This window comes from Crocuta crocuta, unplaced genomic scaffold (assembly GCF_008692635.1).
Source record: "Crocuta crocuta isolate KB4526 unplaced genomic scaffold, BGI_CrCroc_1.0 scaffold153, whole genome shotgun sequence".
Classification (NCBI taxonomy): domain Eukaryota; kingdom Metazoa; phylum Chordata; class Mammalia; order Carnivora; family Hyaenidae; genus Crocuta; species Crocuta crocuta.
Window position 1 is genome coordinate 3676250 of NW_027529525.1, and position 21836 is coordinate 3698085.

Below are 21836 nucleotides of genomic sequence, written 5' to 3' on the forward strand. Positions count from 1 at the left end.
CTCTCTCTCTCTCTCAAAAATAAATAATTGTTTTTTAAAAATATTTTAAATAGTTAAGATGTTAAATTCTGTTTTTTAACCAAAATTAAAAATCTTATACTCTCTTAAAAAAACAGCTAAGATGCACATTCTCAGGCCCCACTTCCAGATTTCTAATTTAGCAGCTCCGGAGTGAGTCCTGAGGACTGCATTTTTAATAAGTTACCAGATGATATGGATGCAGTTGGTCAGTGGACCACACATTTAATCTAAATAAAAACAGAAAATTCATTTTTTCTGGCAATGAAATAATCACAGGGTTAAATAACAGTGAGCTAGCAAAGACAAAAGTAAATGCAAATACTCTTTTCTTTACAGGGACGTGTTCCTAAAAGAAAAAGTAGAACAAGTTAAAATGTTCCTGTGCCTCTGGGACTGTCAGCAGCACAAGATTCCCAGAAAATCATCTGCTTTTTCTACTGATTACTACATCCACCACACACTAAACTTGCTGTGTGATTTTCAGAAAATTAGTCTCTCTGTGCTTCAGGTGCCTCCTAAGAAAACCCAGCAGAATGCTATCCTATGCTACCCAACAGGTACTCTTGGCTAACAATGTTGGAAGGTGTACTTTTAGTACTTTCTTGCTGACTACCTTACAAGACTTTACCTGGAAGGTATGTGCTTAGAGGGAGAACTTTCCTAAAGATATCTGTCATCAATTAACACTTCGTCTGCTTCTTGGAAAAAACATTTCCTTTGTCAGAGTAATGCTGCTGGTATTTTTACCACTTAACCCCCAATCAGTTTGTGGCTCTTCCCCCAGCCCACAGGTCTTCACCCTGATGCATACCAAAACCACCTGGGAGCTGGAAGGGGAGCCCCACCCTTGGAGATTCTGACTTAGCCCTGGTACCGAGAGCTCCCAAGTGACTGTAGTTAGCAGCCAGGGCTGTAAACACATCAGGTGATAAATGCAGCTACAAAGCATGGGGTCGCTCAGAGCCAGGCACCTTCCAGCTGTGTGATTTGGGGCATGCTGCCAACTGCCCTCAGCCTCAGTTCCCTCATCCGAAAAATGGAGAAAACAGTTTCACCTCACTGAGTTGCTGTAAAGATTAAAAATGAACACGCCACACACACATCCATACAGCACTTAGCACAGCCCTCAGCATCTCCAGCATCTCGTAAGTCCTAAATAAATACTGTCATGGTCACAGTCACCTCTGGCAAAATCTTTAGAAGGGACAAGACCCCAGGTCCATGACCCCTGGAAGGCACAGGGCACAGAAGGGAGCTCTGCCCCAGGTGCCTGGCAACCCAGAGGTCTCCCTACCACCTGGCCCCAGCCCCTGCCATCACTCGCACAGAGCAGCAGAGAGATCTCCAGCGTATCTAAGGGGAGATGCAGGCAGCTCCTGTTCAACAAATGGCACATCTGAAAGTTCTCAGGTGCCTACAGCCAAGTCTCAGATCCCTGAAAGTAGGCAAAACCTAGTAGGAACAACTCCCTTAACCACTGTGAAAAAGAAAACCACAAGCCCAAAATGGTGTTACTTGGGCCAGTCCCAGTCACCAAACCGGTTGGGCCTTTTAATACCTAACCTGAATGCAGTTGCAACCTCCTCCAAAAATAAGTCTTAGCCTGTCAATAGGGAATTTTCTGTTTGGCACCAATGAGGTAATTGGTCACGGGGCTCTTCTCTCACAGGGTGCCTGGGTGGCTCAGTTGGTTAAGCATCCCACTCTTGATTTCAGCTCAGGTCATGTTCTCACAGTTCATAAGTTCGAACCAGCCCTGTGTCGGGCTCTGCGCTGGCAACATGGAGCCTGCTTGGGATTCTCTCTCTGCCCCTTCCTGCCCCCTCAGAATAATAAACTTAAAAAATAAACAAACAAAAAAAACCTTTCCATTTTGTACAACTCCTCAGGGCGCCCCTCTACTTGCTAAGTGGGATGGTGCCTAATTCATGAATCCCTTAATTAAGCCAATTCGATCTTTAAATTTGCTCAGCTGAATTTTGTTTTTTAATATCATGCAGAAGATGCCAAGTGTTTTTCCCAAAGTGTTAACATCTCAATGAGGTTTCTGATCACTCTCAGAGATAGGCTCTTTTGTTACCTCCATTTGAAAGGTGAGAAAACAGAAGCTCAGAGGGGTAAAGCACAGATTAGCTCTGGGCACAAAACTAATTACTGTCACAGCCCAGTGGCTGCAGCAGCTCTAGCTAAGAATACTCTGCCTTCAAGGAAGGGGTTTAATGGTTCATCCTATACATTTATTCCTAACCACATGGAAATTTCCTGATCATCGCCACTGCATAAGCTCTCCCTGGATAACATTTGGAAATGGCAATGTTATGTATAAACTTCTGGGTTTAATGAATGCAAGAAAATAAAAAAGGGGGTCCAGGGAGATAGGCAAAGCAATGTAATCATGCAAACAGAAGTGGCACTGGAGTCAAAGTTTTCCGAGCATACTGGAAGTTCACAGCAACACAACCGTTTCAAATGTGTATGGCCTATCATGTGGAATATGACCGGGTCCTTTCCACCAAGGGAAGTCCGGCCAAAGTCCACGCCTAGTTCCTGTCTTCTCCCCTCCCTGCCTTTGGCTGAGAGAAGAATTCTCCCGAGTCCACAGCCTTGGGAAGGAAGCCCATGGCTTGCATCCACTCCGATGGTGCATGTGAGGAAACAACCCACGGGGTGGGAGCCCAGAGGCACTGGCAGCAAGGACCCCAGGGGGCTGGCTCTGGCCTGGTGAGGGGAGGCGACTGTGTTAGAAATTACTGGCGTGCCAGTAAAATTAAAATTCATCTACCAAGTAATCATTCTAGAGCAAGTCACTTTAATTTACCAAAGTGGCAAACTGCAATTGCTCAAAATGACACTCATTCCTGTATGACAACATTTAATACTCTCTAAAAAAAGTTCCTTAATTGCATGCATAATTTTAAATTACTGTAATTTGTTCAAGATTCTGTGAAAACCTTTTTTTTCCCTTGAAAGATAAAGGAAACAGAAGGATAATGGAAAGCCTTAAAATTCTATAACCAAGTTATAGGATTCTGAGCACAGTGTAGGAGCAGAAGACACGGGAATTCTAGAAAACAAAGTAACGACAAATAACTCCTAGAATTGAAAGTACGTTAAAAGGAAAGTCTATAGTCTTAGGGGGGTCAAGCTCATTACATTCTCATGCTGTACCTTTTAATTTGCTGTCTTAAAAACTTGTATTTGACAGGGTATAATGCTTTCCATTTGCTTTTCTCCACATTAAAAGAGGAATTTCTGGGCCCATAATTCATTAAAGTAGTGAAAACAGATATTGCCATTTTTATTATTTCTTTCTTCCTCATCATCACAGAATTTTATTAATTATGGAGAAGTCAAAAGATATACTTGTAGCTGAAAGGAAAGATGAAACCATGTTATAGTAACCTCAACTGTCATTTCTAGAAGATCTAAGTAAAACAAAAATTCTTAATATGACTTCTTCACTATGATCCTCTCTGATCAGTAGGGGCTAATTCTCCTTAACTACAAAAACAGCTTCCCTGTCCATCCACCCTAGAAAACATGCATGTGGGCTCAGCCGGGACATAGCACTCACACCCACAAGTCCGGAAAGTGGGGGAGGGGGACAGAGCACAGGGTTCTTATGAGTGGTTCTCTACTGGTGCTTTGCTGTGAGGTGCCCAGCCAAGAGGGGAGTCAGGCTGAAATCCGGTAAGCCTAGAACCCTAACAGTGGGCCAAGTCTGCCCACATAAAGCAGTGCTTTTATACTTGCAAAGACCCTGTCTGCATCCACCTGGGTGAACTGGCCTTTCTCCAAATAGCACCGAGGCCCTGCCTGGAGCACCAGGGCTCTAGGGTAGCTGCTCCAGCTCACAGCACTCCCATATCCTTTATGACAAAGGGGCTCCTCTGTCTGCTCATTCTACCCTCTCTAAGCAGCAAGGAGCCAGAGGAGAAAGGAGGTGCTCTGCAAGTTCCACGCTCCCAGACACAAGGCTGAGCTGAAGTGCTGAGGATGGGGTGTGCAGACAGTGGGGGAGGAGAGGTGCAGGAGTCTCCCTGGAGTTCCCCCAGGGCCCTCTTCCCAGGTGGGTCTGATGAAGGGAGGTGAAGAAAAGGGAAGAGAAATGCCCAGAAACCTCCAGGGCTTCGCATGTCCTTCCCTGTATGGCCACTTGCTTATACTCACCCTTCATGCTACTGGGGAGGCAACAGGTACGACTGTGTTCATGGCAGTGTTGGAAGGGGAGGACCTGGCTCCTTGGGAAACTCCCTCAGAGGTTCTGTATGCAGCAGGCAAGTCAGGGCCTGGGGCTGAAAGGCCTGGAGTCTAGCGGACATGTCAAGTCGAAAACACTTATGATCTTTTTACTACTTTGCATCGAACAGGATGGTTGTAAGCTGCTGTAACATAAACCAGGAATTCCCACACTTCTCTGTGGGAGTTAACCCTTCTTTGTTGGCCTTCATGTGTTTTAGATTCTCAGACTTGGTTAAAGGAGGAAGGAAAATCTACTCTAAAAAGCATGGCAGTGTACTGTGACATGATAGCCACTGATCACGAGGGAAGAAGCTCCTGACCCAGTAGCAGGTCAACCCCCTACACTTTGCTCAGTCACCAATGCACATGGACACACACCTTTACTTAGATTTTCTCTGTGCAACCTTCGCTTTGTTGTCGCTCATCAATGCTTAATTTCCTATGAACCATAAAGACATAGTTCAGATTAGAAACCCAGGACAGTTTAAAAATCAATTTTCCCTAGAAATCTCCCTTGACCTTTGGTTTCCTCTGTGAATTGCTTTCTTATCACATCTGCTCTTAGACAGTCACCACATGCTCATGGGCAGCCCACATGTCCCTGCCCAGGAAAAAGCTAAACTTCTGCAGGACAACCAGTAATAGGGCATTCAAGCCTGTGTGATTTTTATCAGGGGAGGAAGAATCATTAGAAGCTCCATCAGTTCCTCCGGCCATCACACAGTGCAGGGGACAGCAGGGCAGCTGGAGGAAAGGTGGTGGGGCTGGGGGCTCCGGCTCTCTGGGCAGAGGGTCGCTCACCTTCACATTGGGAGTGTAGAGATTCCTGAGAGAGGCCAGGGCAGCAGAGAGGCCCTCGGTGCTGTACCCAATCCACAGGGCTTGGAGGTGGCTCGAGGAGATTCCTGTCTTCTTACTGAGGCCCTGGAAGAAATCAGGGACAAGTGGGCCTCACGCTCTCTTTTCCCAGCTGCGTCAGGATGAAAGGGGTAGGCCCAGGAGGGCGCAGGCCGGCACTAACGCAGAGAAATGCCAAGGCACAGAGAATGCCTGGACATGTAAGCCTGCCTTCCTGCCCTAAAACCAAGAGTCCAGGAACTAGCCCACCTTTGCTGTGTACACTACACCTGAGGAAAGAGAGGTCAATGAAGACAAAGTTTCTTGTTATATAAGTTCTCCAGTCAAAGGAAGAATAAGATCTATAATATCACCATTCTGTAACCCTTAGTGCAGAGTCCACGCAGAGAACAGTAGTGGCTGATTACATCCCACTAAGAGAAGCAAGCACGAATTCTTTACCTCCTGAAGGAAGAAACCCCCTACAGACTTACAGAGTTTAAACTCTAAGTATAACTCTAAAGTAATTGTGACACCCTGCAAAAACAAAAACAAGCAACAACCAAAGCTGAACCAGATTAAGCCTCTAGATACAAATAGCAAATAACATGGGAAGCCTGGGCGGCTCAGTCGGTTAAGGGTCAACTCTTGGTTTCAACTCTGGTCATGATCTCGAGGTTCATGGGCTTGAGCCCCATGTTAGGCTCTGTGTTGTCAGCTTGGGATTCTCTCTTTCCCCCTCTCTCCCTGCCCCTCCACCACCTGCACTTGCTCTCACACACTCTCTCCCAAAATAAACTTCAAACCAAACAAACAACTAGCAAATGACAGGAAATCCAGAGGAAAGAGAAGCATGTTAAACTAGACCATGAAAAATAAGACCACCATCAGAAAATCCAGGCAGGATGAAGCTACACAGGTCACATAGCTCACATTCTTCAACAACTAAATAACGAAGAAACAAAAGGGAATGAAAGAAGTGGAAACTTCAGGTGAAAAGGAACTTTTTAAAAGAGATTTTAAGGGGGAAAAAGTATTGGGGGTCACGGAAGGCTCTGAGAGGGTTGATAAAACTGTTGAAAATCTCCAAAACCAAACACCTGAAATGACAACAAAACTCTTCTTCACGACGGTGTGTCCTACCTTGAAAATGTGTGCCTTCAGGATGTGATGGCCGAGCTCCATGGTCTGCTGGCGGTTCAGCTTGCCCTCTTGTCGGGAGAACATGAATGCCAGGAGAGCATGCCCATTCCTGGAACAAGAAACACAAAGCTTAGGAGCAAAAGACTCCATTCCACGAACTGTAGGCTCTCAGCTGTGACTCTCTCCACACCATCCTGGACTATTTTCCTGGTGCTTCAGCATTGCCAAACAAAATGGGTGAGAAGTTGCCTCTTTACAAAAGATGGCCAATGCTGTTTATTCTTCAAGTCATTTTAGGGCTTTCTCTAGATTCCCCGATCTCTGTGAAGTGACAAAGAAAGAAGCTCTAGGAGAAGGCAGGTCTTTATCTCTGGAACCACTCACTCACTGTCCCTCATCCATCATCTTCACCTTGTTTATTTAATTATGTCTGTCACAAAAATGTCAATTCCATGGAACTAAGGGTCTTGTCTATGGCACATCAATAGTCGTAATACCCAGAAAATGCCTAGCCCTTAGCAACCACTCAAATATGTACTTCTTTTATGGGTGGATGAACAGAGGGGCAGGGACCATCACTGGACCTGGCATTCAGGTCTCCTCCTTAGCATAATCACCACTGGGAGCAGACCTGGCCAAAGGATAAGACCTGACAATGAGAAAGAGAAAAATCAAGCCATGCAAAGCAACAGCACATGCTCAGAAATACCTAGAATTCTAGGCTTGGATGGAACACAGTTCCTTGTTGGGGGGAGAAGCTAAGATGTACAAGTGGACTTGCTATGTCTGGGCACATGATCGACATTCAACTGACACCACCAATTAACCTCTCACTAACCCTTTCATGAAGGAGCCATCCTACCCATCACCCTCTCCACATCTGCAAGACTCATTCTGTCTTCTGTGAGCTCTATGCCTCTGTCTGAGCCAATTTGTTTGGGAAAGATGCTAGGGGTTGCTTATTCTAACAGCAGTGACTTCTGTACAATGTGAATTATTTTCATTTCTATCAAGCTGACAACTCTGAGGTGCTGGGTTGTTTTGGAGGGAAAACAGGTAATGGTGGAGAAAAGGATGAATTATGGGAAAAAAATGCATTCTCCCAAATGTTTTCTGGTAATTGCTAATCTAGATGATTGAAATCATGCATCATTTAAATAGTGTTTAGCTATCCAATTGCCTGACTGTTTTTCAAATAGGTCATAAACTATGTTAGAGATGAAGAAATCAAGGCAAGTAGAGACCAAGAGACTGCTTTTTATACTTGAGTGTAAGGGATGACTTAAAAACACACTGACACTGAGTGTACAGTAAGGGACTGGAGCTATTCCACAGCACACAGTCTGTGCTTCTTTGCACACGTTCCACCTCCCAGACCTCAAGCTTGGGTTTTTCCCTCTCGGATGAGATTCTCCCATGTCCCCACCCCTCTTGCTTTCTCCCACCTTCCAGTGCTCCAGGCCCCATTCCCTCCCCAGTTCCCTAGTCCCTAGCCATGGGCAAGTCCCAGGGTTCAACCTGGCTCACATCTTCCAGCCATGGCCTAAGCCATCCCCAGTCTCCCATTGAGGCTGCTCAACTCAATGGCCACACCAAGTGTGTCCACCACAAAGACATACAAGGCTAAGTACCATGGCATTACCCCTAATGGGGAGATGACCATGCATCCTTCAGTGGCTGAATCAAAGGCTTCTAGAGATCTCAGCTAAGCACATGGCCTACTGCCTCTTTGAGAAGACAATTCACCATGTAATCACTAGATAACTGCGTTCCATTGCTCTATATCCCATTTGCTTTTCTTCCCTTCCTCCTAGATCATGTGGCCCTTTCTAAGTCTACCCACACTCATTAGTCTGTTCATTATATACCAGATGCAGAAACTTAGCTGAATTGTTTCATTAAACCGTACAACTCCACAAACCACTAAGCATCATAATTCCCAGCTTGTTTACATGAGAAAACAGAGGCCTGGACAGGTCAAATGATTTGCCCAAAAGATCAAATAGCTGGTGAACACCTGAGCAGAGATTTGAGCCACAGTCTACACAATGCAAGTGCCTAGTCTCTTTATGAGCGCATCATGATGTCTCAATTCATTCACTCATTAACATCTACCTTGTAACTAGCACCATGCTTGATACTGAGGATTCCATGGGGAACAATATGAGGTGCTTCCCTGGAGGAGCTCTCAGCTACCAGAGGAGCACACTGTAAACAAGAGTCAGTAGAATGGAGCTGTGAATGGCTTCAATGGGAATACAGAGGAGATAAGTTGCCTGCACTCCCTGCCCCCATCCCGTTGCATTTCCAACGTCTCCTTCTTCATGGATTACGTTTGCCTACATTATCCCAACACCTTTCCAATAGCATCTCTATCTCCTATGTTAAAAACAAAACCCTTTCCCCACAAACAAATCCAAACCACTCCACCCTTCCACTTCTCGTCCCAGAATGTTGGCTCTCTCCTCTTCCACCCCTCACAGCTGGATGGAAGGAGTCTCTAAGAATGTAGGACCTTCCTCCTACACTGGGAAGCCAAACTCTCTCTTAGTTCTCATCTTCTTCCACCTCTCAGCAGCTCTTGCACCTCAACCTCCTTCCTGAAATCCTGCTCCATGCCCCAAAGTCAGGAGCTCTCTTTCTGCTAACTACACTCCCGCACCAGGCCCCTCCTCCACCTCCCCATCAATGACGCCACATCTTCACCTCCAACTTTTCCAGCCATCAGACTCCCTCCGCCCCCACAACTGGAGCCAGGCATTTCTGCTGACCCCATCAGCTCAAGCTGCTGTAAGCAAAAGCCATCTCATGCCCTGCAAAATGTGCTCCACACCTCCTGTTTTCTTACCCTTCCAATGGACAGTGCCCCTCCTAGTTTCTGCAGCTTAACACCTTGATGTCCTCTACAGCTCCTCCTTCTCCTTGACTCTGCTCATAAGGCCAAGCTGTGCCCATGTATCTCGTGTCAGCAGAACCAGTCTCTACCCTGCTGCATCCCGACGCTAGGTCCACCAAGTCTTCGCTGCCTGTCACACAGATCTTCATGCTCAAACCCTCCACACTCCTGCCCAGGTAGGCAGTCCACACTCTAGACCTAATCAATCGCAGGATCTCCAGAGATGACTGATTAAAGTCTCTCCCTAGCACATCCTCCTGTTAAGTCTTCCGTCCCATGACAAAAGCTCCAGCCAAACTAAGTTTGCCGTTGCCAAAACACAACCTGCCACTTTGACATGATGCCTTGAACAGCTCCTTCTGTGTGCAATAGCTTCTTTTCAACCTAATGAAATATTATCTGTTCATTCCTCAAGTCCATGACATGTAGAAAAGACAGCAGACAGGAGGCTGCTCAAGATTTTTAAATTCCTGATGTAATTCTAATGAACTCATGGACCCAGGAAATGATCATGAGTAGCTCCGAGAGACATGAAGACATTGCGTGCCTCCTGATGGAAGCAGACCTATCATCTATTAAGTATCCTTGCAAAAAGTATTTTAAGATAAAATCGGAGCAGACTTCCAGATTTAACTACCAATTTCAGGAAAAAGAGGTTATAAACACATTAAATACCATGAGAAAGCAATCAGCAAAATTCAGATTATGGGAAACCATATAAGACAAATTACTCAGTTCTTTTTAAACAAATAAAATGCAAGGACAAAGCAGAAAGAGAAGGAGGAGTGAATCTATAGATTAAAAGGGGCACCGTAAAACACATTTTCATGAGCTTATCTGGATCCTGCTTCAAACATACTAGAAAAATATGAAGGAAGTGAAGAAATTTGAGCACAGCTAAACGTGTGATAATACTGATAAGTTAGTATTAATATTTTAGGTGTGGCAATGGTGTTGCGGTTAAGTGTGAAAATGTCTTTTTGAGGTACATAATCAGTTTCTTGGGGATAAAATGTCATGGTGTCTACAATTCATATCAGCAAAAGATGTCAGATGTAGTAAATATTGCAAAATGTGGATTATGTTTAAGTCTAGGTGATGTTCATGAAGACTCTAAGCAACTGACTCCTCATCTTTTTAACTCTGCTCCTGTAATTTTAACATAAGGAATAATCAAAACAGGGGAAAAAATTCTACTGCTTTCCTGCAATGCACCAAGATATGCAGAATAGGTTGCTTTATTTATAAGTAACCCAGAAATAACTGCAAGGCCCCGCAATAAAGGTAAAGTACATTATCATTTGCCTACTAGGAGGTGTGGACACCCATGAAAAATGATACTTTGCTAAGACTTCCAAACTGCTTGCTAAGCTACCTATGATGTATAAGCAAAAAAAAAAAAAAAAAAAAAAAANNAAAAAAAAAAAAAAAAAAAAAGGCAGGATGGAAATTGTAATAATATAGAAAAAACGATTTGGAGAATGTTTAAAATGTATGGAAATGGGCAGAAATAAAAAGCGAAACAACGGTCTCTGGGTACTGGGTTCTTTTTTTGCTGCTTCTCCCCAATTAGGACAAAATTACAACTAATTAGGGTGGGAAGAGAAATGCTACTCATCTTTCAAGGCCCAGCCTAAATGTCCTTATGTATGTGAAACGCTTTCCAAAAATGGTCTTCCCTAGCTGTAAGCCTCCCTTTCGTAAGGTCCATGTGCAGTGCTTTCTTCCCCCATGGTCACTTCCTCCCTCACCTGCCCTCCTCTTGTGTGAGAAGCCCTTGAGAAGTGGCCCCTGTCCCAGGACTCTCTGAATCTGCCACAGTCCCCTGCATGTGGTGGGTCCACAGAAACTTCTCTGAAATACACCCAGTAGTGTCCTTCCACCATCCCCATCTGCTGAATGAAATTCCAGAACTAAAGGGGTCTTGGGTAAATGCTGATGTGCACAATGCCAAGTAGTAACTGCTTACACTTTGCACCCTGTGTGTCTCTCTTGCCCTGGTCCAGTCCTGGTCCTACCCGGGTTAAGTCCCCACACATGTTTACTGGAACACACCAGCACTCAGGAACCCACATTTCGGGTACACATCTGCTAGTCACTGCACAGTCAGCTCTGCCCCAAGCTGCATTACCTCAATGCCACCCACCACCCAAACCAGAGTGATGCTTTACAGTGACTACAGTCCAACTACCTCTGCCTCAAACACTAGTGACAAATCACACCCCGTTGAAGTCTCTCAACTTGTTTTTATGTTTCTACAAACTCAACTTAGCCTATCTTCCTAGAAAATGATCTGACTTGACTAAATATGTCAAATATAATATACCACACATTTTACCTAGGTATTACAGTCAGGCTAAATAATCGGGGAGTTACAGTTTGTTGCCTCAAACCAGACTCAAAAGAACAAATTTTTAGCCCAGTGTTATGTCAGAAAACAATAGTATCCACAACATGAAACAGCCAGACTCCTATGTGGTCAATGTCAAGTCAGTACTCATGGGCAAAAAGGTGGTGCAGCTTACAAATGCTTATTTCACCTCTTCATTCCTGGACCCCAGCATCTGGTCACATGTCCAGTCCAGCTCATAGGGTACAGTTTAGCAGCTTGCTGGACCTGGTAGAGTTGGGGGCAATTCTGACTCACAGATAGCAGAAACCATTCAAGACGGCAGTGACACAGGCAGGCAGAAGTGGTAGACAAGAAACCACCCTTACTGAAATGAAAGCATCTGCATCCTCAAATTCCGACCTTTCACTCTGACTAGCACGAGGCCACACGAGAGGCAGGCTTACCACCTTCCATCCCCTGAGCAGTGTGGAGAGCGGCGTCTTGGACCCAAGCTCCTGAGAATTCTCAACGGAACCTTTCACTCCCTAGATGCAGGTGCCATAGGACCATCTCATAAATGGGGCATCTGAGGTCTGAACCTGAACCCTGCTAACCCCAAACCTGTTACACTGCACTGAATCACAAGTGCAAAATAATCACAGCCAGCTGTGATTGCTGTGCTCCTTTCGGGGCCTGCAGACAAATCTGATCCCCAGAACAAGATGCTGCACGCCCAAGAGGGGCAGCAGTGATGCTGGGGGTCCGAGACAGCGCACAGACTTGAGGTGAGGAAGCTGGGCTGAGAGCAGCTTCCGGAGAAGCCTGCTATTCCCCACAGATGTACCACCCTGTGACTCCCATAAAGGCCACCAAGATCTAGAAGAGAATAGGCAGCGAAGCAAGGTCGCCAGGCATTGCCTAGCTTCTCTCTCATTGTATGTACTGAGAAATCCCAAAAATTCTAGCAATTAAAGGATGGAAGTTTTTCTTTAGTAGCAAGGTTTTCCACCGCACCCCTGAATTATTCATCCTGTTGTTGCCTTTCCATTGAAAAAGATGAATTGCTGGAGGGAGAGGAGGGAAAAAAGGGTGAATTGTGTTTGAAATCCCTTCTCCAGTGGCACATTAGACCCCCTGTAAAGAGCAGACAGGAAGCGGCCTGCCATACCTGGGCTCGCAAAGGAAGGCCGTGTTTTCGCCATCTGCTCTCCAAACAAGCCACTCCCTGAAGGACGGGTGGCAGAACATGCGCGTTTTGTCTCGCCTCTTAATGAGGAAGCAGGAGAGGGCATCCATCCTCTGCTGGAAGTCCTCCCATCCCTGCGCCCCTTGTATGTGGCCTGCGTTAACAGCCTGGAAGATCTGCTCATCTGTCATGGGGTGGAGGGACGCGAGGGCCACGTTTAGAATCGGAAGCGCTCTCTCAAAGGCGGACTGGGTCATGAACTTCATGTTGCACTGCAGCAGGTAGAGTTCAGACAGAGACACGGGCACCACTTTGTAGCTGGCACTTTTAATGACCAAGTGTCCCCTCTGAAAGAGGTCCAAGGTGAGTTTGAGGTACAGGTAGGAGCCGAGGCTCCGCAGCACCAGGTGGCTGCTCACTTTCCCGATAAGGGCGGCGTCGGCCTTGCCATTCAGGGAGATGTTGCTGAGGATGTCTTGGCTGCTGTGGACCCTGTGCTGGACATAGGCATGCAGGTCACTGTGAATGTCTTTGTTGTCCGGAAAGTCATCTAAGGAAAGCTTGATGAATGGCAGCGTGCTCACAATTTCCTGCAGGGGGAAAAAAACCCCAAAAACCCATGGTGTCACTCCACAGAGATTTCTTTTTTATGTCAGCTGCATTTCAAACCAGATTCACTAGTTTTCTTTCAAGGAGGATTTTCATGGATTACAGGGACTCATTGTTTTGTATTAAAACATGTAATAGGATAAGTTGAAGATAAAAAGCTTATGTGAAAGAAATCCTGATGCGAGATCGAATCAGTAATGGCTTTCCCGAGGCCCTCATCTGAAGACTCAGAGCCAAGCTAGATGTAAGAGCCCTGAGCAGACAATGGCAACCTGGCCATACGAGCACAGGGGCAGTGAGACCCTGAGGTGACCTGATACTCATAATCCTTACATTGTGCGGAGGTTATATAACAAGGACAGACACAGACCAGCACTGTGTGTCTAAGAACACGGCCAGACACCGAGATAAGAGGCATCCCTCTCTGTGCATCAGATACTGGGACTGTATAACCGAGCCAGGAAATCGGAGACGGTCCCTGCTCCCCGCCAGGCTGTACCACAGCCACAGCCTACCTTAACCAGGGTGCCGTACTTCAGTACAGCCAACTATCATTGGTTAACTACTGTTCTTTCCAAGTAAATTTTTAAATTGAAGTATAACATACAAACTATAATTGCACAATGTCATTAATTTTCATAAAGTTAAATACATCTGTGCAACCAGCAGCTAGAAACAGAATGTCACCAGCTCTACGAAGCCCCATGGCCCTTTCCAACCCACCCCCGTGCAAAAGATAAGCACTATCCTGACACCTAACAGCAGAGAGTTTTTGTTTTTTTCTTTAAACTTCCCACTAGCATTTTTGAAGAATTTGACTCCATGTCCTCATTGAATTTAATAATTGCAGGGGACAGGCTGAGTATACTCACTCCCATTTTACATGGATGCTAACCAAACCCTGTGAAAATTTAAACAGCTAGTACAGAAAATATAGGACTCCTGTTCCTTTGCTCTATCGATTGCCAAATTCCACTTAATGCGTGATAAATGACTGCAAAGGGTATAAATCAAATGGCCATAAAAACAAACATCAAGCTTAGCTGAGGCCTAATGCCACATTTAATGAGAAAAGAAAAGAACCCAAATGCTATTTTTAAATAGACATCATCATAAAAGGGCAAAAATCAAAATCTAAGAGTAATGTCATTACTAAAAAAGGACAGGGGTAGAGGGAAGGAGTCAAAGGTTGGTAAGATATAATTTGGGTTCAAATGAGGGGAAAGATGAGGAAGAGATTTTTAAAAAAACACCACTTTATCTCACTACAAGTGATACCTTATGTTGAAGTTCTATGAAAAATGGACCTTCTTTCAGAATAGGCCTTAAAAATCTTTCCTTCCAAGAAAGAAAGAAAGAGAGAGAGAGAGAGAGAGAGAGAGAGAGAAAGAGAAAGAAAGAAAGAAAGAAAGAAAGAAAGAAAGAAAGAAAGAAAGAAAAAGAAGAAGAAGAAGGAGAGAGAGGAGGAGGAGGAGGAGAAGGGAAGGAAGAGAAGGAAGGAAGGAAGGAAGGAAGGAAGGAAGGAAGGAAGGAAGGAAGGAAGGAAGGAAGGAAACAAAGTACCACTGCAATTCTACACAAGTAACTACAGGAAATAACTTTAAACTCTAGTAGACAAACTGAGTTACATTCAGGGCTGGACACTTGCATTTTGGAAGTGCAAGGACAGTGCAATGCTAAGAGGAGACTTTCCTGACACCTTGATTCATGTGCCTTGGAAGGTAAAAAGGTCAGAATTTCACCCATCTGGGGCTTTGTGGACTACATATTTCAAAGTCCTAATGTAGTTTTCAATTCAGCACCTAAATGCTTTGTAACAGTTTATATCGTTAATCACTATAAAATACTGGTATGAGGTCTTAGAAAGAGACTGGAGAATTCTTTCTCACCTGAAAATTCGCTCTTACGGTCACAATCAGCTTCAACCAGGCAGGAAATTTAGTAATAATTTTGGTAATAAAAGAAGAAAGCGTATCTCCATAGTCAGGCTTATGAAACTCTGCTTCGTTTAAGCCGTCTATCAAGATAATGTATTCTTCTTCAGGAATTTTCTGCTCTAAAGGATAAAATAATTTTTTAATTAAGAAATTACACATTTCTAGAAAGTGGCACCTCGCAGTGGATCTTAGTGTTAGGAAAAGGTAAAAATACATATTGCAGAAGAAATGGTTTTCAGAGAAGCATATTTTCTATTAAATTTATAATGAAAACCAGAGCAGACAGCCAAGAGAAAAACAAATCTCATAAAACAGTTTTCAGAAACATATTCATTATACACATTAGCAGGATCTCACCCATGGATATGATACAGTTAGCTCTTTGTAAACTCCTGTCACTGGGGTGAGCTATAGCTAAGATAACTGGCATATATGGAGATTAAATCTGGAAAAGGATGCTAGGGACTCTCAAAAGCCAAGCATCTGGCCCAACGCACACAGCCAGCCAGTGGTGAGAACCTCGCTTTTATAGACTCCTAGAACAGGGCTTTTTCCCACAAGGCTGAATCTAGTTTTCCATTTATTAGCACCAACTTTCTGCCCAAGAAACTGAGGGGAAATGACGACAGATCTGTTTCAATCCCCTTTCTCTGGCACTTTCTGGCAGAAGTGATATGCAGGCTGGTAAATTAGCTCAAAAGGTGAGGAATGAGGAGGAGAAAGGATAAGAAATGAACAGTCCATAATAGCATTAATGTCCCCTACCTTGTCAAATATTTCAAGGACCAAAAAAAAAAAAAAAATCAAATGACCACTTCTAGAAAAGCCTTTAGGTTCAATTCAACTGAGCAGAGCCCCTGAAAAAATATATGCTGGCAAGTTCCCCAATCAACCAAATTATTCCCCCACCAGGTAGGAATATAAAACATGCAGGCAACAGTTTCTAGGGCATAAGTCATCTAGATAACCTATGGTTACAAATTAGCTACTCTGGAAATATTCAACTGAGGAGTTAATTCTTTATTGGAGACGTTTCTTTTAAAACTACACCATTCAAGAAGGAAGGAGGGACCTTGGGGAGATGGTTCTGAGGAAGAGAATAAGCAGTACACAGATGTACCCACATGCTCTCCTGGCACCCACCCTCACCCCATCCAAGTGCTCTGAGGACTGTCCGGGGACTGTGGACTCCTAACGAGAGAGAGGGTGTGGGTGGCTGCTCAGAAGTACCGTTTCTCAGGCTTGTAAGCGGTTCTAGCACTCCTCTCCTGAAGGCAGCCACCGGGTCCTGCACGCAGGACCGGAGGCTCAGCATGCTCTGTAGCTGGGGCTCCCTAATCAGCAGGTCTCTGTAGGCGGCCAACTGATGGGACCGGCACAGCAGAGCTGCAATGCTGTGTACAAACTCCGGCACCAGGCACGTGTACGTGTTGTCAGCTTGGCAGTAGTGGTAGGCCACGACCTGTGCGGGAAGCAGAGCCATCAGCATTACCCACCCATCTTCACACGCTCCCTCCACTATGCCAAACACATGCAATGCTCCTATCTGCCACAGGAATGAAATACCCCAACACGGAGTCATTATTTAACTTAACTGTTTCAGGTATTCTTTCATTCATTCACATGGTTTGCCACGTTCTGGGCAGACTCTTAATTGCAGCCACAAATCCATCTTGATTAGCACTAAGATCAGCACAACTTACTCTGCATCCAAAATAATGAATAAGGCTCATTCATAAAACCTAAAGCCAATCCTGGCTTAAAGCATTTCTGAATAATCCCAATGTACTCAACATCCAGAAGTGCTACATTCGCTTCATTCCTGCTTTCAAAAACAGCAGCATTTCCGCGGGAAACTCTTGCTGCTCCCCAAAACCAGGCAAAATAGAAAAGTTAAGCAGGGAGTCACAGGTGCTTTTCTAAAAAAATGTTTATTTATTGGGATGCCTGAGTGGCTCAGTCAACTGAGCATCTGACTTCAGCTCAAGGTCATGATCTCAAGGCTCCTGAGTTCGAGCCCCGGGTCAGGCTCTGTGCTGACAGCTCAGAGCCTGGAACCTGCTTTATATTCTGTCTCCCTCTCTTTCTGTTCCTCCCCTGCTCATACTCTGTCTCTCTCTCTCAAATATAATTTTTTTTAAATTTATTTCTGAGAAAGAGAGACAGCCTGAGCAGGGGAGGGTCAGAGAGAGAGAGGGAGACACAGAATCCGAAGCAGGCTCCAGGCTCTGAGCTAGCTGTCAGCACAAAGCCCGACACAGGGCTCGAACCCACGAACCGTGAGACCATGACCCGAGCTGGAGTCGGACGCTTAACCGACTAAGCCACCCAGGCGCCTCTTAAATATAACTTTTTAACGTTTGTTTATTTTGAGAGAGAGAGAGAGTGCAAGCAACTCTGCACACACATGGGTGCATGCATGCAGGGGAAGGGCAGGGAGAGAGAGGAAGAGAAAGAATCCAAAGCAGGCTTCCGCACTGTCAGTGTAGGGTTTGATTCCACAAAGGTGAGATCATGACCTAAGCTGAAATCAAGAGCCAGACATTTAATGGACTGATCCACCCAGGCATACCCACAGCTGCTTCTCTTTCCCAGGCAGGAGGGCTGGCAGCCTAGCTCAAACCCTCAGCCTCCTCCCCACACACACACCTGACACTGGAGATACTCAACAGTAACAGAATTTGAAGGACCACAATCAGAAATCACCAAATGTTTGCCTATAATATAAAGAGACATAGAGGAGAGAGGTCCCTGCCCAAGTACTGAGGGGATGAGGAGGGATGCCTTTGTTGGGATGGATTTGAATAGGCAGCAGACTACTCGTTAGAGACCCCAGGGAAAGTGCCAGGTGCAGAACTATCCTGAGAGAAGAGCTCTGTAGATGTATGAAAACTCTGATACCTTCCCACGTGAGAATAAGAGGAGGAATAGGGAGTATGAGGGAAGGAAGGTGAAAAAAGTAAAAATGTATTTGTGCAAAGTGCCTTCTGTTCTCCAGAAGGGTAGGCGTGCCTGCTGTCCCCCTGAGCTCCTCACAACCCTGCCTGCCTCACCAGGTCTGCTTCACAGCTGTGGGCAGAGCACACAGGTTAAATGCCTCGCCAGGTGACAAGGGCAGTCATTGAAAGTTCCAGGATTGGATTCCAGGTCTGTAGACTCTTAAAAGCAAGTGGCAAGAGTAGACGTGGCCAAGTTGGAACTATTGTGTGACTTCTGTTTTAGATTAAAATTATCATCAACACCGTGAGGAAAGCTGATTGCTCTTCCACTTCGCCCTGGAAAGATTAGCAGGAACACAGCAGGACCCCCGAGCTTGTAGAAACCAGCAATAAGACAGGCCGCACCATGGTCAATGGAAAGCCATGTGTTTGACTGAAGTCTGTCAACCCAACAGTGGGCCATGAAAGCAATCTGGAGCCACAACGGCGTGTTTTCACTTCATAAGGTTAGTTTTATAGGCTGTGAGAATACTGTGATGCTTTTGCTTCAGTTATGTGTTGAGTATGTGCATGTACCAGGTCTTCCGTGTAAAACATATCTCTTACTGCAGGTCACGAAGTGGTTTGAAAAATCAGTGTAGCGGGGTGGCTTTGAAGTCTGCACTAGATCCCTCATCTCAAGTCACTCATTTATTACCAGAGGACTGCCGTGAATCGGTGGGTGGAGCTGCCTACACCAGTGAGGAGCAGCTCTCACCAGAGAAGGAGAAGCAAGAGCAAGGATCTGGGGCCAAAAAGCCCTCTTTTCAGTCTCCTGCATCAAACTCACCCTCAGGGGTTCCTAACTAGATGCTCCTGGCACTGTCCACCTCGTGTTCCCCAGCTCTGCCTGCCCACACCGCTACTGCCCAGGGAGACCCCAGCAGGTCACTAGGAGTGAGAGATGTAACTGTTCTAATGCACAGGGTGGCTTATGAACTTGTGACAGATGCTGAGTGGATGGAAAATTTCAGAAGGACCCTGATGACCGTGAAGCTACAAAGAGAAAGTCAGCCAAGTCTCTTTTATAACATCACAAGAAACCTTTGAGAGAGGGATGCCGGGAACCAACGTCCCCAGGCAACAGAGCACAGGTGTGGTGACCTGGGTCATGTTCAAGGCTCCCAAGTGAAGGACAGCACATGCTTGTAAGGATGAATTTGTGGCACCTGTGATACCACCTGCTACTTTGAGGAATTCTTTCAACCCACTGTTGTTGTTGCTTGTTTAACGTTTGTTTATTTTGAGAGAGAGAGAGAGAGAGACAGAGTGTGAGTTGGGGAGAGGCAGAACGGAGGGAGACACAGAATTCGAAGCAGGCTCCACGCTCTGAGCTGTCAGCACAGAGCCTGATGCAGGGCTTGAAACCTACAAACCGTGAGATCATGATGTGAGCTGAAGTCGGCAGCTTAATCAACTGAGCCACCCAGGCACCTCTTAATCCTTGTTTAAGATGAATGAAAGTCCACTGCCAGTGTCTGGAGATATTTATTTTCATTAATACCTTGGAGTACTTGATCACTATTTTATCAAAAGCTACATTTTTACATTAAAGAACAACCTCTGTTTCAGATCCCTTTTTCTATTCCTTTCCCAGAAGCCAAACTAACAAATCTCTCTCTCTCTCTCCCCCTCTCTCTCTCTCCTTCCCTCCCTCCCTCCCTCCCTCTCTCTCTCTCTCTCTCTCAGGGTCCCCTAGAGCAGGAGCATGTTACCTTAGAGGCGAGGTATTTCACTGCATCCTCTCTTGGTCTCTGGTTCTCAGGAGTATCTGACCCAGACCCAGGGGGTGTTTTAGTCATGTTGGTAACGCCTGCAGAAGAGCTTGGTGAAAGCAACGGAGTGAAAGGAAGATCCTGGGAGGAATCTGAAGCTGCAGAGAAAGAGGCCAATTTCATCATTACAACATCAGAACAGGGGTACGGTTGAGACAGTGAACAGATTTCTTGATTAGACCCAAAGACTGTTTTAATAGGTAATGAGTGAACAGCGTCCCGAATGCAAAGGTCCAAAGGAGAACACACAGTGTCCCTCTTAGCCCTGCCTCCTATCCACCCAGATACCCTCCCGGGAGCACTGCTCTTTCTGGTTTCTTTACACACACACACACACACACACACACACACACACACACACACACACACACACACACACACACACACACACACACACACACACACACACACACACACACACACACACACACACACACACACACACACACACACACACACACACACACACACACACAAACACACACACACACAGTGTATATATATGCATATGCATATATATGTATAAATATTTTATGGTTCACTGTTCCTGTTCACCATGTTAGAGATACTTTCTTTTAATGGGTTTATTATACATAAAATAAGATGTGATTAGTCAAATATTTGGCTGCTCCATCCCATTTTAAGTTAGTTTTATACTTTGAGTTAAGTCCAGCATAGAGGACAAAGGCTGTATGGAGCAGGGTACGAAAGAATTGTGCACAGATTCCTCCTGGCCTTTTCTGCCAGGAGCCGAACCCCCTTGGTTTTAGGACCCAAAGTCTCCAGGGCACCTGACCAGGAATCACAGGCCCTACAGCTGAGACCAGACCAGGGAACGCTGTTCTCATCGCAGGTGATGGCTCCCTGGGTGCCAGGATGGATGGAAAGGTTCTCCCAGTGTGCTGGCAGACCAGGTATGGGAGATGGAACAATGTGACGAAAATGGAGAATGTCTATTTACCCCACTGCAATGTCCCCCATCTACCTGACATGAATATCATAAACTAGACAAGCGGTTAAGCATGCACATACTTTTCGGTGGTGAACTGGGGCTGCTGGAAGCAATCTGCCTCATGCGGCTTCCATGGCAGCTAAGCGCCACCAACTTAGAAATGATTGCGGTCTTCCCAAAGCCCACATTTCCAACTACCACGGCGCCTCTGTTTTCTGTCAGTTCTGTGTTCCTCAAGTTTTCTTCTATCTGGTGAAAGAGCCAATCCCTTCCCACAAACACAGAGTCCGTTGTTATGCTTGGTACTTCAAACAACAGAGGTTTCAACAAAATGTCCTGTGGCTTGTAGGGAGCAAATCGTGCTTAGGGAAAAAAAAAAAGATAATTATTTTAGAAGAATGTCATAATTTTATACACTGATATACTTAGTATTAGCCTTTAGTTTTACCCTACAAGGGATCTGTATTTCCAGTCTGGTTTCTATGAATACTTCTGTAATATCTCATTTAAAATCCCCTGTTGGTTTTACAAAGGGTCCTATTAAAATGACTTGCTAGTTCTTTAATCATGACTCAGGGCAGACATGCAGAGCATTAGAAAAAGGGATTCAAGTGGCCAGACCAGGTCTCATCAGTTTGTCTGAAACAGTATGTAAGACAGGTTTCTTCCGCTACTGTGTGAGTCAAGTGAAAATGTTTTCCAGGAGACAGGGTCCCAGCTCTCATCTGGGTGTGATGGTGCGTGGCCCCTTCGGCAAGGCTCCTGACCACCCGACTGTGCGTTATGGGTAGACATAGGAGGTGGCCAATAGTTCAGGGAAATGAAACAAAGTGGACTCCATGTGGGTCCCAAAAAATATCTAGTGAGTGTTAAATTATTCCTCATTCCAAAATAACATGCTGCAGAATCATTTTTCAACTCCAGAAAT

At 45.3% G+C, this 21836-nt stretch overlaps 1 protein-coding gene across 7 annotated transcripts in view; it reads right to left on the reverse strand.

Moving 5' to 3' along the window:
• TANC1 (tetratricopeptide repeat, ankyrin repeat and coiled-coil containing 1) overlaps positions 1–21836 on the reverse strand; it is a 239414-nt gene that overhangs the window by 35073 nt on the left and 182505 nt on the right. For all 7 annotated transcript variants that reach the window (XM_077761028.1, XM_077761027.1, XM_077761025.1 and 4 more), the window contains 7 exons: positions 20989–21270; positions 19897–20054; positions 16434–16665; positions 15156–15322; positions 12640–13247; positions 6244–6352; positions 5065–5187 (listed from right to left, as the gene is read on the reverse strand). In XM_077761028.1, coding sequence (XP_077617154.1) covers positions 5065–5187; positions 6244–6352; positions 12640–13247; positions 15156–15322; positions 16434–16665; positions 19897–20054; positions 20989–21270 — 1679 coding nt within the window. The remainder of the gene's footprint in view (positions 1–5064; positions 5188–6243; positions 6353–12639; positions 13248–15155; positions 15323–16433; positions 16666–19896; positions 20055–20988; positions 21271–21836) is intronic.